Source organism: Archocentrus centrarchus, chromosome 14, assembly GCF_007364275.1.
Source record: "Archocentrus centrarchus isolate MPI-CPG fArcCen1 chromosome 14, fArcCen1, whole genome shotgun sequence".
Lineage (NCBI taxonomy): Eukaryota > Metazoa > Chordata > Actinopteri > Cichliformes > Cichlidae > Archocentrus > Archocentrus centrarchus.
Window position 1 is genome coordinate 14,101,932 of NC_044359.1, and position 19,006 is coordinate 14,120,937.

Sequence of the window (19,006 nt, forward strand, 5' to 3'; positions counted from 1 at the left end):
TATGAATGGCATCATCACAAGCTGTGCTGTGATTTGCGCTGCAGATTTATGTATTTTTCTTCAAATTCCATAAACATTTAATGATGAATTCTATACAAATTTGAGAAATTGCATTGCTTTCTGTTTTTCTTTGTTTTTTGCTCAGTGTCCCTTTAAGAAGCAGTGTTATAATAATGATTGTCCTTTAAACTTTGGCTCCTGTTCTCCCGCTTTGCAACATGTAAACTACTGTACTGTATCTTTGAGGCAAAGATTTAATTATCACCTCTAACATTAGTGCACACTTGTTTTGTTTGTTTTAACTGCACAAGAAAGCTTACTTTTCTGCTGTATATGATTTTTATTTGTGCAGAGGAAAATATCACGCCTGTGCTGGCATGCACCTCCTTGGTTGCACAAAACTGGGAATAATGTTGCATGAGAGTTACAGCTTCATCAAATGCAGAGGCAGAGAGTCCATTCATTTCAAAAGATTCCTGTCCCGAAACTGGGGAAACATTGTAAGTCAATTCATTTCAATTCATTTCTAACACTTCACTGTGAACACTTAGTAGGAGTAGTGGACAACCAAAAGGGGGAAAGGACAATGGAAACATTCCCCATTGTCACCACATTGTCTGCAGGGTGTGCAGAGTCACCCTAACCCAGTTACCTTTTCTCTTATTATAGCCTGTCAAGTTTATGTTTTCATGACTGGCACTTATCTATAATTATTAGTTCTTTTCTTATAGTGTCCATGAAGCTCCTTTCTAAGGGAGCCAAACAGATGATTTGACTATTGTTGATTCTAATTCTGTATTGCAAATTATTTGTAAAAAGCAGCCAAGAATGTGATATGAAAAAACATGAAAAATGATTGAGTCATGTGATATGAATTAAAAAGACAAACTGTTTTACACCACTGGGATCATTATACGTGAGGTTGGAGAGCAGAGTAGATGCAGAGAGACAGAATATGGATAGGTGTCAGTGTAATGTAGGATTTGGTGCCATGCATGGGTCAGCATGTTCCCGGACCCTTAAATCACCTGAGCGTTGGTGTAATTATGGCTCTCTGGGACGCCACTCAACCCTCTAATACCCAGGGGGCTCTACAGCGGCGCCACTTGTTGCGCAAGTATTCACATAGAAAGCGAGCGAGCAGCTGGGAGGGAAATGTTGAGAAAGGTGGGGGAAGTGACTGAGGGTGGAGGGAGCTGAGATACCCTTGGGCAATTTCGAGGTTAATCTTCTAAATGTCGGCTGACAAAGCAATATTACTGCTGTGAGAATGCGTGCAAAGAGGAATGGTGACCAGGGTTGTTGGAGAGAGGGAATTGTTTTTTTGCTGTTGTTGTTGTTTTAAGCCCTGGAAATATTTGCTATTAAAGCACTGCAACATGCCACAATTACACATACAGGCACACACACACATCGTACTGACCAAATGATTCTCTATACCTATTCCCACTTTACCCATCACAACAGACTGCCCTAACACAAACCCTAAAACCAAGTCTTAACCCTCCAGTTTCATTTTGGAGTTATGAGGCCAAGCCTAAATGAACTCATAACCCAGAAATGTCTTGTATCAATGGTTTTAAACCAAAATTAGGCTCACAGAGATAACAAATACACCCCACACAAGCACACAGATTAAGTGCCCTACGCAAACATGCTCCAGTTGCTGTTAGAGGCACAATAATACTTTAACTTACTTCACTTTTTGCTGTGAACTTTGGGATTAAGATAACAATGTCTGGTCAGTGTCTTCAGCCTGCACTCTTCTGGAGGCTATGACATACTGTACTGTTGCTACTAATGTCTCTGCAACATAAGCCTTCAAACTTCAAAAGACACAATCCCAAGTGAGTATTTAGCCAAACGTTAAGATGTTTATCAAGTGATAAATTAAAGATAGAAATGTTTGAGTTTTTTTTTTTCCAAGCCACTGCAGCGATTTTAATTAACTTTGCTGATTTATGGGCTTGATATTTAGAGTGATAAGTGATGTGATCAATATGCACTTGCGGGTGAATGATGGGATCTTTGCAAATTTAACAAAGAGGGTTGACGTACAGACATGACATGTGGCGCCTGCTGAAGTAAATCTCTGTGCATCATCAGTGAGTGTGAGTATTGATTTGTATGCAGTCTCACAAAGAGAGAACGTATTATAAATGGAACAATCCTGTTATAAGTAATGGGTTAGATCTTTAACCATGAAACACATTTTCTCCTTTCATAAATGGCTCAGATTAATGCTCAAGTTTACTGATAATGAATGCCTTTCGTGTTAAGTATAGTTTGAAGTCATCTACATTACTGATATAGGATTCTGTGATGAGTTAAGTTCAGTCTCAAGTCCTCATGACACCAATATAGTTTCAGTGCCTGAGAGAGGACCTCATAGCTGCCAAATGTGGAAGCCCTCCATAACTGAAAAGGCAATTGTTTTTATAGAGACGCATCACTCTGTGTTCAACTAATATCTTATATGTCATTTACCATATTTTCATCCTCTTAACTAAATACATCTATTTTTAAAGTGCTAATATATGCAAACAAAAGAAATAACTGCTACATAAAGATATTGATATTACTTACACAAGAAATCCAATCCCTAGTCATATTTTCATGGCTTGCCTAAAATTAAGTGGCATTTAAAACACATCTCATTATTCTCAATCAATGTTTATAGGAGGAGGTGGTGCATGCCTTACAATTAAAGATTCATCTGGTGCCTAACACTTTATAGAAGGTTGTTTCCAGATGTGCATTCACACACTGATCATCCAGTAATAACAGGCCGGTTGCATAGGCCAGTGGGAGTTTCACATGCATGAATCAGTGAATGCAGGAAATGTTACTACACTGACATTTATGATGGCCTCGGCTTAACCAGTGGTGATGTGTGGATAGGTACACTGAAGCAGAACTAAACAGAAGCAGATCTGTTCAGGATCCAGTAAGCTAAAAGCCAGCCACGCACCCGCACCACTGACACCACCAGCAGTATCTGAAACCACACTTCTTGCAGCTATAACAGCATTATGTGTTTTTGATAAAATGAACATTGAATGTTAGTGTTTTGATAAAATACATAAATATGCATAAATCTATTTGACCATGATGGCTAAGGATTACTGCACTGCTACAGTAACACCTTACAGGTCTGGACAGACTGACAAAAGTAATATTCACTGATCATCCAGTCACAATGGAAGCAAGTCAGCAGTGCTGGTAAGGTGGAGTTTTTGCAGACACTACTGTAATAATATTAGCGCAGTAATGTGGTAGGGTATGTGAAATTGTGGTGTGGTAGAGTAATTGTGGTAGGTTATGTGAAACATTCAAATCTTATCAGAAGGCATCTATACTGCTATGGTTTTCATAGACAGACACTTTGTTATCTGCTTAAAAAAAAATCTTTATCAATGTTTTGCCAGTTTCTGCCAAAAACCAACCAACCAACCATAAAATGGCCTTACATGTTGTACTGTCACTTTGCTACGATAAATGTGTTGCAAGCAGCTGCACATCCAGTTGATACATAACATGCATTTGGAGAAATAACTGCTTACTTGTTCTTTTTGCTTTCACTGCTGGTTTACCATCACAGCTTTTTGCTGAAAATATTTGTCAGCTGGTTTTGGGAAAAATAGATTATGCAGCAGTGAGAGTAAAAAACAAACAAACAGCTAAACGACGCTAAAAGGGAAAAGGAAATGCTTAGGAAGGGGTTTTTTTTTTTTCTCTGTGGTTGTTACCACGAGTGACATTTTATGTTATGCATCCTCCTTTAAAACACATAAAATGATTTTTCTTATAGGTTTATTACTTGAATAAATAAAATGCACTCTGAATATGCAGTATGTACCATCAAGAATAACAGAGTGACATATATTTAGATTCTAGTCCTAGTTAGATTGTTAGTTTTAATTTTTTCTGAGATTTTATTTCATGTATGGTTCCTTTTGTAAATGTCCACTGTAAATGTGCTACTTTCCTTTTGTTTTGTAATGTCTAAACATATCAGAACATGTTACTGTACATCCTCTTGTTTTTCATGGCTGCAGTGTGGCATGTATTTTTAGAAGCTGGTAGTCCTCATTTGCTCATGCCTTAACATACATCCATGCATGACAGCTCGCTGGCAGACTGACACATATTCATATACATATAAGCATGGACACATTAAGAAATGAGTTCTTTTACTTCATTTCTTTTTCATCCATTTCACCCATCACTTATCTCAGATTTGAAAGGGTTCCCAGTAGTTTGCTGAGGTAATTACCTGTAGACATGGCACAGAACAAAGCAAAGAGGGAGGGTCGCTAAATACGCCGTCTAGACTTAGTGTCTCGTTCCTTCTCTCTGTGTCACTCCATTTATTGTGTGTGACCTGTAGTATGACCTGACGACGAGTCAACCTTAAACCTTAAAGAGGACTCAGGCCACGACTGTCTCCAGCTCTTGTCATTTATCCTTTAATCTTAGCATAAAAAATTGTTTTCATTTCCAACATGTTATCTTTTGGTTAAATTGTCAACAAATTTTAGCCCCACAAATGTTAAAAAACAATATAAGCCTTCTTACTCAGAGACAAACAACAGGGCAGTGGAATAAAGAGACAGTTAGTCTCACCCACTTTAATGGGCCTCCTTTGAAGTGGTGAAGATAGTGCTTGTAATCAGCTTAATTGATTGTAACAAGGCACCAGGACCCGAGAGCAAAATGGAGACAGAGCACTGTGGGGTGGTTTTAGGAAATCAGTTGTGTTTGGGCAGAGCAGTAATTCACTATAATGAGAGCCATTACTCCAAAGGCAAACAATGTCACTCACTTCTCCAGACTCTGGGTCAAGCTGGCAGATGTAGCTGAAACACAGCCACAAGGAAATTACAAGCAAATAGGATTTAAGTGGTACTCAAGTGAATCACGAGTAATTGCTATTCAATTACATTGAAATAAAATCAAGTGCAGCAAAAAACCCCAAGTGTTAGCTTGGTAACACTTATTACTTGACTAGCATTAAGATGTTTATAAGCTGAAATTACACCTTAGAAACAAAAATGGACTAAATTCAACACGTTTACTGTTTAAAATGTCCTCCTTCCTCCTTAGCTATGCTCCCATAACACTCTCCGTTGCTCTCTCCTCTTTCTTGTTATATGGAGTTGGTTATTCAGTTTCTAGGTTAAGGTGGAAGGTGCTTGAAGAGTATCATGTTCTGTGGTCTTAAGCTCTCATCTCTGCTTTTTTGGGATGATATGGTTCTGCTGGCTTCATTGAACTTGCTTGTATGGTTTGCAGCTCAGTGTGAAGCTGCAGGTACAAGAATTAGCAACTACAAGTCTGAGGCCATGGTCCTTAGCCAGAGAATGGTAGAATGCCTGCTCTGAACTGTGAGTTGTGACTGAAAGAACAGCACTGTGGATACAAGCGACAGAAAGAAGAGTTTCTGGGCTCTCCCTTAGAGACAGGGTGAGGAGCCCAGTCATCCAGGAGGGCTCTGAGTAGAACTACTGCTCCTCCACATTGAAAGGAACCAGCTGAGGTGGTTCAAGCATCTGACTAGCATGCCCCCTGGTGAAGTGGCCCCCAGATGAGGTGTTTCCGGCACGTCCAATCGAGGAGACCTCACGGCAATTCATCATTTGGAGACATAATCTGGGAATGCTTTGGTGTACCCCCAGAGAAGCTAGGGGTGGTGACTGGAGAGTGGGACGACTCCACCTTGGCCCAGACCTCTTGCTGTGTGGAGTTTGCATGTTCTCCCCGTGTCTACCTGGGTTTCCTCCGGGTACTCCGGTTTCCTCCCACAGTCCAAAGACATGCAGGTACTGGGGTTAGGTTAATTGGTGATTCTAAATTGCCCATAGGTGTGAGTGTGAATGGTTGTCTGTCTCTCTGCGTTGGCCCTGCGATAGGTTGGTGACCTGTACAGGGTGTACCCTGCCTCTCGCGCTGTGTCAATTGGGATAGGCTCTAGCCCCGCCGCGGCCCTGAAAAGGATAAGCGGAAGAGGATGAATGGATAATATTAGACAAAGATAACCTGTGTAAATACAAATGCAGTTTTTAAACGATGATTTCATTTATTAAGGGAAAAAGCTATCCTAACTTACCTGTCCCTGTGTGAAAAAGTAATTGTCCCCTACAGTAAATCTAATAACTGGTTGTGCCATCCTTGGCAGAAACAACTGCTATCAAGCATTCACAATAACTGGCTGACATCGCTGTGGACGATGTGGACTTTTGACCCTCTCTTCTTTGCAGAATTGTTTCAATTAAGCCACATTGGAGGGTTTTCCAGCATTAACGGCCTGTTTAAGGTCATGCCAAAGCATCTCAATTGGATTTGCGTTTGGACTTTGACTAGATCACTCCAAAACCTTCCCTTTTGTTTTTGGTTGTTTTTCTGTTTTGTTTTTTTGCCATTCAGACGTAGACTTGCTGTGTATGTATGTGTTTTGGATCATTGTCTTGGTGTATAACCCAAGTGCTTTTGAGCTTCAGAGCACTAACTGATGGCTTGACATTCTCAGGATTTTCTGGTAGAGAGCAGAATTCATGGTTCCATCAGTTAATTAAGTTGTCCAGGTCCTGGAGCACTAAAGCAGCCCCACACCATCACACTAACACCACCATGTTTGACTGTTGGTGTGATGCTCTTTTTATGAAATGCTCTGTTAGTTTTGTGCCAGATATAATGCAAACCTTCCATAAAGTCCAACTTTCTCATGAGTCCACAGAATATTCTCCCAAAAGTCTCGGGGATCATCAAGATGTTTTTGGCAAATGTGAGATAAGTCATTGTGTTCTTTTTGGTCAGCAGTAGTTTTTGCCTTGCCTTGTGGTTATTATTTACCAAGAGTTTGCAATTAGTGTTTCAATCAGGGCCACATAGGTTTGGATAGTTTTTTTTCTCTTAATAAATGAAATCATCATTCAAAAACTCGTTGGTAATCTAGTTGTCTGTTTCCTCAGAATCAAAACATGTTCCTTCCTCCATTTTTAAGCCTCTTACTCTGCTTTCCTCTCATTTTGTATCATGGATGTAACAGATAGTATTGTGGTTACTGCTATTCTGCTAATCAGTCCAACAGCAAGCTCCTGTTTCCCCATTTCAAAAGGCACATGCAGAGGTTTAGAACCTTTGATCCTATAGGTGAAGAAAAGGTCACCACAGAGGACTCTAGTACATTTCTCATTTTTGGGTCAGAGCAAAGATCAGTTTAGTAGTTGGTTGTATGTGCCACAGTCTCTGTGATATCCCAGGCTTGGTCCTACTGTGACTGGCGTCTTTAGCTCATTAAACAGCAGTGAGTCTGTGTTGAGTCTTTTTGGCCACACACACACACACACACACACACACACACACACACACACACACACACACACACACACACACACACACACACACACACACACACACACACACACACAGGAATTATTTCATAAATGAGGTGACTCTTTAGCAACTGTGGTGTTATGTTATGTTTGCACCTCATTTTAGGTTGCCTTACAGAACACTGAGTTTGTCAATGAGCTACTCTCATGATTAAGTTAATCGGCTGCTGAGTTAGTCAGCCCAGAGGTTCTTTAGTCATTTACTTAACCAGCCAATGCTCCATCTAACACAGTGGCCAACTAACTTATGAGTCAGTAGGCCAGCCAGTCAATGCCAAACTCCTAACCTTTAAAAGGGTTACGACTATCCCATCTGTTCCCCCACTGACTGTTCCCTTTTCCTTGTTTTAGCATAGTGGCTCATTTGTTTATTCAGTTAAGTACTTTGTTCTTTATGACTCTATAAAAGAAGCTTTCAGTAGAGACCAATGACAAAGCGGCACGAGGTTGTTAAACACAGACACACACACAGACACACACAGAAAGTTGAATCCATAACTGCAAGGTTTGGAAGATGAGTGGACTTCTAATGTTACACTGTAAATCTTAAAAGAATAATCACATATATTGAGGAAGACAACAAAGGACAAATGCAAAGGAACTGCTATAGCCTGTAAAACAGATTTGTAAAGTAAAGTTAGACTTACATTATGTTTCTGTAAAATCATATACAATCATGATAAAAAGAAAGGTCACCTGCTTTCAATTCTACAGTTTTCCACGTGAAATATAACACCATTTCATTATTTATTTAACAAAAACTACGGCAAAATATGCAAAGCTAAGTACACCTCATGATTGAATAGCTTGTAGATCCACCTTTACTACCAGAAACTTGAAGTAATTATGTTCTTGTAGAGGACTTTTGGCCCACTCTTCTTTATATCGTTGCTTCAGTTCTTTGAGGTTTGCAGGCATTTGTTTATACACAGATCTTCCCACCAAAGCATTTCAGTCAGCATGAAGTCTGGAATTTGGGCCCCTGCAGCACCTTGGTTCTGCTCTTTTTCACCCATTCTGTTGTAGATTTGCTGCTGTGCTTGGGATTATTGTCCTGTTGCATGACCCAATTTGGGCCAAGCTTTAGCTGCTGGACAGATGCCCTCACATCTGTCCAACAATCCGCAGTCGACTCCATGACTGCAAAGTTTCAGGGTTCTGTCATGAACTTTAACATTTAACATGCTAACTGAGTTGTGTAGAGTCTGAGATGTAGCTTTTATCTTGTTTGCAGTTTTTTCTGAGCACTGCAAGGCCTGATCGTGGGGGGGAATTTGCTGGGACAGCCACTTCTGTAAAGTTTAGCTACTGTTTTGAATATTTTCCAATAATCTTGCTGACTGTAGAATGATGGACTTCAAGTTGTTTGAAAATGACCTTATAACCCCTTCCAGACTGATGGGCAGCAACGATTGCTTCTTTAAGGTCATGGCTGTTGTCTTTCCTACTCGGCAGTGTGTTAACAGACGTGATCCTAACTCCTAAATATTTCCCATGTTTTTTGGGTGTGACAGTATCATTCGGATCACTTTTTAGGTATTTTTTTTGTCCAGTCACAATTGCCAAAAGACTCTCCTTTTTTTTTTTTGCTGCATAGATGCATTAAGTTTGTCTCACTAAGTTTGTCTTGTGTGTAAGGACATGTCATTCTCACATAATCCGAAGAGTGCGTGTAACTCAGTCGTAACAGCTGGAAAAGTTATGGCCTTTCTACCATGAAATGTTATTTGCTGTAATGAGACAAAAAATTCTTTTAAGGGGATTTGTTTTTGTGGTTCAAGCTGGTTGTTGTGTGGAAGGTGGATTTCCCCAATCTCTGGAAAACTTCCCAGAATACTGTGCATGTTCACACGATCCCATGCAACACACACACACACACACACACACACACACACACACACACAGAAACACAGGCACACTTGCCCTTCCAGCACCACTTAAAAACAATTATACCATTTCAGTGCCTTTCCATAATAACAAGCCTCCTTGTGATTTACATGATGGCCTCATCATAAATTCTATCTGTCAGAACCGATTAAGACATAGGGTGTCACAGGGAATCTACACAGTCGTACGAGGAACAAATGGCCCCAGGCTAGCTTCTTTCCCTCTCTGCGAAGGTTAAGAGTTGGACACGGAAAATGAAGTCATGAGGCCCGTGATGCGCACTGAGTCATTAAATAAAAGTCCGATGATGCCCTTTTTTTCCAATCCAGATTTTCCAAAGCACCGACTCTCAAGTTAAAATTTCCTTGATTTATATTAAGCTGGTCTGTTTTGCATTTATATTCATATGCTAGTTATTCTAACAAAATGCAACAATAGCTCAGTGGCTTAATCGTCTACAACACATTAAGCATGGCTATTTTCCTCAGGATAGGTTGCTTTTAATAAACAGTTAATAAGTAAATGAGCTTACTTGCATAGGAAAAGAATGCAAACCTTTTTTGCACATTTATGGGTAAGAGGAAGGTTAAGAGGAGGTTAAGCTGAAAAAAGGAGACGTGATAATGACAGGTTAGGGTGAAACTATGAACTTACATTAGTGTACAGGTAGTGTTCAAACCTTCATCAAAGAGCAGAGAATCGTTCCAAAAATATAATTGCAGCTGGCGATTGCCCAAGCAATTATCACTTTGAAAGGACAGCTTGCTACTTGTTTTGTCAGATAACTGAACTGACACATTCCTTTTGTCATGAGGCAAATTTCCTTTGTGTTGTTTTTCCAATACTGTCAGTCCCAATACAACCTAAAAGATAAAGAGATAAAGGGAAGGCTTGTTTGACGTTGCAACATCTCTTGTAGTTGGCAAATTCCTGTGATTTCATATTGTTTAATATTAAATCATAATATTGTGTTGTTTGAATATTTTATTCAACCCCTACAGAGACCTACAGTCCTCTGCCACTTTTCTTAAGAGCACCCCCCCCCCCCCCCCCCCCCCCTTCTTGCAGGTTCACAGTCATCAGCTGACTTTCCTGTAACATAGTCCAGGATTGAGCCAAGCAACAGATTACCTCCTTCTCTTGTCATTAGCAAAGTGGGCATCAATCTTTCACGTTACAAGAGGCCTCATTTTCTGGCTTCTGAATAGATCTGTCTCCCGTGTTAACAGCTAATTGGCTCTGGCGCCATTGTAGCATTGAAGGTAGTTATTTAGGCACATTACAGGCGGCGGCTCTGAGGGCTTGGGAAGCACAGCGAGCAAGAGAGAAAGAGAAAGAGCAAAGAGAGGTGGAGTGGATGAGTGATAGAGAGGTGGAATGAATGACAGTACTAAGATAGCCAAGATAATAAAAACAATGCGTTTAGCATAAGTGGGCATGAGTCAGTTTTGTACATGTCCCACTGGTTTGACAAGTTGCTTGTTTGACTAAGAATGTCACTTAAGTGTGTGTCTTTGTGTATGCATGCCTATACGTGGGTCTGAATGTCAGTTAAATTGTTTGATTATATAAAGCTTTATTCTAATTTTGCACACTACTGTAAATGTGGGGTATGGAGGTGCAGCGGTTAGAACTGTCACCTCACAGGAGGAGAAGTTTTCTGAGTTTGAATCTGCTTGATCTACATGTTCCACCTGTGCCTGCGTTTAGGTTAACTGATAATTCTAAACATTGTTTGTCTCTCTGTTAGCCCTGTGATGGACTGGCAACCCGTCCAGGTGGTACCCTTTCCCTCACCCTATGGTAAAGACTCCAGCACTCCCCCATAACCCTGAATTTGCTAAGTGGTTAAGAAAATGGCTGGACGGCTGGATCAAAGCACATCTTTTCAAACAAAACTGAGCTTTAATTAAACTTTAAAGACTGACATGTTGCACAATTTATCTTTTGGGAATCCATGTAGAGCTTAATAAGCGATAACTCCCAGAAAATGCATAATTTTTAATGTTGCAGAAATAAACTGCTTTTGGCTTTTCTCATTTAGGCACATAATTACATGCTGATAATTCTAATTCTTTTATTTGACACTCAAAGTAGAAATTTAATGGGAAGGTTAGATAGAAGGAATCAGAAAATCTCAGATTCATAAAATCCGTTAATATCTTCTGTTTAATTATGAAAGGGAAAACGTGTCCAAGAAGTATTTGAGGTCAGAGTGTGTAAAAGTATTCACCACTGCTCAATACCCTTGGTTACAGACAGTTTTTAGAATCTGCATGATGTCACTGGATACCCCTAACATTGCCATCTCAGCACCACCCATCTGCTGTTCAAGCCTTCTGAGTGGAAAAGGCCGCCAGTCAGAGGCAAACTGGCTTAAAAGCAGAACGGCCTTAAAGGGAAGGAAGCTAAAATGAAATCAAAGGAACATTTTGAGTAGGAAATCGTGCAGTGCTTGGAAAATAATTCTGACTGGTTGTTTTTCGCATCAACAGTATTACTACTACTCTAACATGGTTAACCTACCAACTTTGTATCAGCGTAGATAATAAAATTTAGTTATGCGTTATGGCATGAATGAGTGTTTTAATGGGAATGTAAATAGTATGTGAGTGCAGCCCAGCCTGCTGATTATCCCAACCAAACATTCCACCACTTCAAAGCTTCTGCTGTAATTACAATGCTCTGAGGTGTGCCTGACTCACACAACCACAGGCCTCTCGAGCTTCTCTGAGACACACACACACACACACACACACACACACACACACACACACACACACACACACACACACACACACACACACACACACACACACACAAACATGCTCAGACAAATTGCTTTCGCTATTATCAAGCTTAAATGATATTATGGAAAAAAGGAAGTGGGACGCGTGGGTAATTTTGCTACACCCAGAAGAGCACCCCTCTCATTTTTACCCCTCCTCTTCCTCCTTCCTTCCTTCCTTCCTTTATTCCTCCTTCTACTTTTCTTGTAAAATCCTCTTTAGATCCTTGGTCACACAAGTACACACAACATGCATGTAATATATAGTATTTTATTCATTTTCACAGTTTTTAACACACACACACACACACACACGCGCACACACACACACACACACACACACACACACACACACACACACACACACACACACACACACACACACACACACACACACGGGCATGTGACACACAGTTCACAAAATTTTGCAAATTCAAAGCTACGTAAAAACATTCCCACTTAACAGCTGATGTTACTTTGTTTGGGTGTGACAGTATGCAGCTTGAACTGCTGTCACATGGGTCATATTTTCCAAATTTATATAACTAAATAATTGACTAAATTAGTGCCAGTGGTTCCTTTGAGTACAAATGAATTACTTCTTTTAGCCAGGTTGAGAGCTAAATTGACACACAAGCCAACAAGGATTTAACTACAAGGTGTGCCCGACTCACGCAGCCAGAATATTGAAAGAAAGAGAGAAAGAAAGAAAGAAAGAAAGAAAGAAAGAAAGAAAATTGATGCAAGGACACATAATGAAGGTAGCAAGGATTAAAGAGTGTAGGAGAGAAAACTGGAGGTGGGAAAGAGGTAACGTGCCATCGACAATGAGCTAAGAATGAGTTATATGACTGAATGACTGAATGACAAGGTGCCTGCAGGGCAGAGAGAGAGAGAGAGAGAGAGAGAGAGAGAGAGAGAGAGAGGTGGAGGAGGAAGGAGGTGGATCCCAACCAGAGCTGCAAAAAAGGCAACAGTTTCTCCCCTGAGGAGTCACTCCTTTCATCTGGCCGCTCACTGGCGCCTTCACAAACCTCTGATTGTCTGTGAAATAACCCCACTTTAATAAGACAGCAGTAGCAGCCTCCTGGGAACTGAATCCTGTTCCACAGGCTGACATACAAGCTAGTCAAGCCTGCTAGCTACACGTAAAAATACTGAAATAAATTATGCCATTTGCTGTTTATTAATTTCTCCCCAGGGATGTTTGAAAAAAGAGGTGCCCTTTTTCTTTTAAAGGAATGTCTGTACTGGAAAGTGCCTATAAGCTTTTTTGGATTTTCCCACTTTATTTTAATATGTTACATAGCTTTTTGCTGTAACACACACGAGATCTCTAAAGTTACAAATCCTAAAGGCCACGCCAAAGGCAATTATCCTCTCCCAGAGAAAACACGGCTGCTGGACTGCCTAAAATGCCTTGTTTGGAGTTTAGGCTTTTCTTCTGTGAATGTGTCAGCAACACACTGGCATAACGCCCATCAGCAGCTAGTTTAGGACCCCAGTAAAGAAAGAATGAGCAGCTGCCCCACAGTCTGCCATTTGTATTTGCTCCATAGAGCTGCTCTGGGTAAATCAAATGCAAGAAATGTCTCATCCACGAGTGAAGAACAATAAATGTTCTGTTGTTGCCTGCAAGAGTGAATACAAGTTCTTTTATTCACTTGTAGCTCCTAAAGAACCGAACACTCAGTGAACTGCCTTTTTTAATGATAATGTCTTCAGCGTGAAATGTTGCATATACAACGTTGCCCTTAGGTTTGGTCACATTCCCACAGGCTAGGCTTATGCCCCATGAAGGTTCATGAAACTGGGCTTGGTAGGTTTTGCGTAATCTCGCTGACAGACAAACAAATGGCACTGAAAAGGCATTTCAGCTCTTGCCTTAGTGGAGGAAGATGTGGTCACAGTTCAAGTAAACTTGAAAGCAGTAATGATGACTCTGCATGCTGTTTGCACTGTGTCTGCAGGACTGTTGCCTTGTGAGTCCAAACCCTGCAACAACTCTTAAATCCCTGCTATAACCTTTTTTTTTCTTTTTCTTTTTTTGGGGGGGCTGAACTAGCTGACCAATCTGAGCAGACAGAGCTTTGTGGGAGAAGGCCCTTAAAGAGACAAGAGCTAAAAGTCAGAGGGTGTCAAGATGTGCTGCAGCAACGTATGAGAAAAATAATTTGAGATGCAACTTTTTCTTGCAGGAGTGTGGGGTTGTAACAGTTCTGCCATGTATGGCACGACTTCAGCAGGTTATTAATGAATCAAACCTTGCGATTCAAAATAATGATGGCATATCATACAGAACTGTTCGGTGTTAAATATGTGTAATTAGTTGACAGATAATAAATATCTAAAGCAGCCGACTATGAGAAATACAATGATTAAAAAAAAAGTGCACCATCCTTTCAGCTAAGCACCATCAGCTGGACAGGGTCTTCAGACAAATGGCTGGAACAAGTGTGAACTTCTCCATTAGGACTCATGGACCTCCATCTGGTAAAACATTCAATTGTCAATAGAAAAATCTCACTGAGTCATTTCACAGGCAATGACAATGAATTACTTCAGGTCTAATTTGCAGAGTAAATGAGACTGGCTCATAGGACAAGAAGCTCAATGTGTCGGTCACAGATTTGAAGAGAAAAGTGGGAATGTGTAATCTAGTTTGTGCCCAGTCACACTTCACACCATAGCTGGACTTTGCTAATGTTTTAACTAGGGCTGGGACTTTAACGCGTTAATTTCGATTAATTAATTACGGGAAAATTAACGCGTTAAAATTTTTAACGCATTTTAACGCACTTTGCACCGTGGAACGTTTCTCAGTGCACGAGTTCCCGGCATACAGATTATATCGACGCACAATGTCCAAATTAGGGGCCGCATCCCGCGAAGGACCCGGCCCACGTCTTTCGCAGCCCACGAACACCACAAAGGCCGGAAGTGAGCAGCTCGCCTTCATATCAGCTGCCCTCACCTCTGCGTAGCTCATGTCGCCTAGCAACCGTGAGTGCGAAGCCCAGCTGTGTAAAAGCAGCTGTTAAACGGAGAACGAACTTTTTCTCCTTTTTGTGGTTTAATTTTAAGTCTTTAATTCAAAATAAGCTGTTAAAACAAGTATAACACATTTCAACATCAAGGAATACAGCTGAGCTAATGATTAATTTCCAACTATATTAAGCGAGACATTAATGTTGAATAAAACTATCCAGTTATGATGCTTAACTTTAATTTCAGGTGTTTGCTTATCACAGGAGCACTTCCACCCTTCATTGGTCTGTGTAGTAGACTGGTGGGAAAATAAACTAAATTTTGAAGTTTAAGCTTATGTATATTGATTCATTCATCAACTAAACTTAAATTAATATTTCTCATGTCAAATATTGAAATGCGATTAAAATGCGATTAATTTCGATTAATTAATTACAAAGCTTGTAATTAATTCGATTAATTTTTTTAATCGAGTCCCACCCCTAGTTTTAACATAAGTAAATCCACAGTTTAGTGAAGTAACTCCGCTCTTCTATAAATACTGCACATACTGCACAATAGAAATATAGGATACAAAGGAAAGCCCCAATAAAAGGAACATCAAAACAAATCAGAGAGAGAGAGAAAGAAGAAAGGGATCAGTGTTTCATCCCCGGGTATAACTCTCCATAATTATCTGCATGGGGTCCATGTTTACACATGCAGCCTCATGAGGTTAGAGTTAGAGATAATCCATTACTGAAGCTTAACATGTGATAATGCTGCAGAGCTATTGTTCAATTAGCAGACAACAGATTCACGCTTTTGGTCATTCGAAATTAAATAAGACTGAAAAACAAAGCAAAACCAAAAAAAAACCTTAAAATTCATTTGGAATTTTGCTACTTTCAGAGGACACACTACTACTACTACTACTACTACTACTACTAACAACAATAATAATAAAAATCATTATTTGCACAAACATAACCAAGTAATACCAAGTTTTCTATGCTGGCCATGAAAGCAGCTCGTGGTCGCTCGTAAACATTTTGGGCTGCTGTGATTGGTCAAAGTTGAGCCGTGTCAACGTGCTGCGTCTACATACTCTCACGCACAACTTGACAGCTAAACACTGCGCTCATCGGAGCGAGTTACACCTGGTTAAGCTTACTGCTCCGTCTACGTGGATTTTACCTGTTTTACGGAGGCGACCCGGAGGAGAGATGGCCTCCAAGGAGAGTTTTAACGACATGGGATGCAGTTCTTCCGAGGAGGACAGTAGCCGTGCGGATTTGACAGAAGGGTCGGGGGAAGAGAAGACGTCTCCCGTGGTGCGTCGGCATCACCCCTTCAGCGTGGAGGCGCTCATGTCCGGCAGAAAGACGCACAGCCGCAGCGGAGAGTCCGCCTGTTGTACACCGAAGGAAAGTTCGGTATCCTGCACAGGTTTAAACTCCTTGTATGTGAGTCGGGAAACGTGCAGTCCTCCGGGGGGAAGCCGAAAGTGCTTAACTGCTGCTCCTTCGTCGCCGGTGAAGTCTGAAACATCAGAGTCTGAGGACTGCGCACCATGGGTTACAGCCGGCGCGTTTTCCACGCAACCTCGTAAGTTTCTCTTGGCATATTAAGCACGACGAAACTGTCTTTATAGCTCATTTCTTTAGTATTAAGCATCCTGCAGCCTGGTAGTTGTTTGGATGACAGGGGACACAGTTTTCGGTCTCTACAGGCAGTGTTGCAAAGATGCATTTTTTTTGGACAGTTGTTTATTGAAAAGTATTAAATAGACTAAATATTAGTATTTAGTCTATTTAATACTATTTAATAGTATTAAATAGTGTAAATAATATTGGTTGTCAAGTTGTTTTTGGTAGGCTACAGCCAACTGCTCAGTCTTTACACTCAAATCAGGTTTGGGGAAAATCAAATGAATTAATCACCCCCTTCAAATCTTAATTTTTTTTCTTCTCCCAGGTCACCTCAGTCCTGCCTGTCAGCTGAGGAAACACAAGACCAACCGGAAGCCCCGCACACCCTTCACCACATCCCAGCTCCTTGCTCTGGAGAGGAAGTTCAGGCAGAAGCAATACCTGTCCATTGCTGAGCGAGCCGAGTTCTCCTCTTCCTTGACTCTGACAGAGACTCAGGTGAAGATCTGGTTCCAGAATCGCCGGGCAAAAGCCAAGAGGCTCCAGGAGGCCGAGCTGGAGAAACTCAAGATGGCCGCTGACGCCAAGACGGCTGCAGTGGCGGCCGTTGCTGCTGGAGCTTTACACCCTGGCTTTAGGTTACCACTGTCACTGGGTGCCATGTCACTATATGGACAGTCGTACTCTGCCTATCACCACCACAGACCCATACTGCCCATTTCACCTTTAGGAGTGTACGCTGCTCCTCTGGGCTACAGCATGTACCACTTATAAAAATGGAAATATCAGTGACTAAAGGATTCCAAACAAATGGACATGGAGGAAATATGCTAACAAATCTACGTGTATATTATACAGGTTCTACTGCACAAGAAGCATTTGTAATAACTTTCTGAGCACTTCAAAATCTGTTTAAAATCTGTTTTCCCCACAGTGGGGATAAGAGAAACTTCCTCTCTTACCCCTCTGGACTGCCTGTTTACATGACTTTTCTATATGAGGAGGGGTGTTGCTGTCCAGCTCTTTATAACCTCCAGTTGTTTACTTCTGCAATAATTGAGCAGGGCGAGGACTTGCACTGGGAGCCATAACACAGACTTTCCTATTAAGTCTTACTACTTATCAGATAGAGCACCTGGGGCCTTAAATTCAAGACACTTTGCATGGATGAGTGGGTGTTTCAGCAACTCAGGCAACTTCCTGTCGTTCTTTTCAATTTTATGAAATTCAGGTTATTGGTGTCTTTTAGACAGTAAGATTTATCCCTCTAACTGTACACTATTGTAACTACAATTTTGTTAATTTTCTCTCTTGTAGCAATAAAAGTATTTTCATTACTCCCTAATTTCTTTACGAGACATCTATAAAGCACAGACATATTTATTCTCTTTAAACTACAGTGCTGCAAATGTATAAGTTGTGTATTTATGATTATGAGAGCATGGTACAAAATTTCTAACCAAATATGTATTTATATTGTGCTTCCCCCTTTGAAAGGGCCTGCATTGTGCTATGCAGTTTTTTATATATATATATATATATATATATATATATATATATATATATATATATATATATATATATATATATATATAAAAATTTTCTTTTACCAAGCCTCTGCTTTATCATTCATATGAACCAAACTATTAAAGGCTTTCAGACTGTTTCCTTTAAATTGCATTTAATTTTGTGTTTTAAAAAAAAGTAGAAAAATATAAGTATGTGCTGTGTTTCCTGAATATACTGGGGGGAAAAAAAAAAGCAGTATACAAGTGAAACCAAATAGCTGTTTGTTCTTGTTCAGCACTTTGCAGATACATCTGCTCTTGGTGCGTGTGTGTGTTTGTGTGGTTTAATCCCATGTCTATGTTTCCCATCAGACAGTGGTCAGTTCAAGGCAATGTTTGACAAACCATAAATGACACCCATAAATTACCCAACTTCACAGAGAATTCCCGTTATGACTGAGCTGTCTTTTACCACACTTGTCAAACTTTTCCTTCCCATTATAAAGCTGAGATGCATTTTCAAGAGTTATGTGTTGTTTTGTATGTGACTGTACTGATGACCGATGATGAGGCTTTCAAGTTTCACAACAGTAGCCTTAAAAACTCACATTTATCCCAGTAATAGGCGTGTGAGTTTCAAGTTAAGGATCTGTAGTTATTGCTTGTGATTTTACTTTTTGTCCTTTTTTTAAAAGAATATTTCTGAACCTCACCAGAAAATAACTTCAGTATTCTTGTTGAAACAATCAAGGGTAAACTTTCAGCTTGCTTGTGGAGGAGGTGTTTAATGTCAGGATCTTATTAGCTTGC

General features: G+C 40.4%; 1 protein-coding gene across 1 annotated transcript; it reads left to right on the forward strand.

Annotated features, from left to right (window-relative positions):
• Positions 1–16,126: 16,126 nt before the first annotated feature.
• Positions 16,127–18,145, forward strand: msx2b (muscle segment homeobox 2b). The gene is made up of 2 exons (XM_030746836.1): positions 16,127–16,644; positions 17,014–18,145. Exons 1-2 carry the CDS (start codon positions 16,263–16,265, stop codon positions 17,460–17,462), a joined length of 831 nt encoding a protein of 276 aa, XP_030602696.1. The 5' UTR covers positions 16,127–16,262; the 3' UTR covers positions 17,463–18,145.
• Positions 18,146–19,006: the final 861 nt, after the last annotated feature.

Bases quoted from the DNA above. Each gene is read 5' to 3' on its own strand.
- msx2b (XM_030746836.1), top strand. From the start codon at position 16,263: ATGGCCTCCAAGGAGAGTTTTAACGACATGGGATGCAGTTCTTCCGAG. The intron at 16,645-17,013 runs GTAAGTTTCTCT...TTCTTCTCCCAG, and splicing joins CGCGTTTTCCACGCAACCTC to GTCACCTCAGTCCTGCCTGT.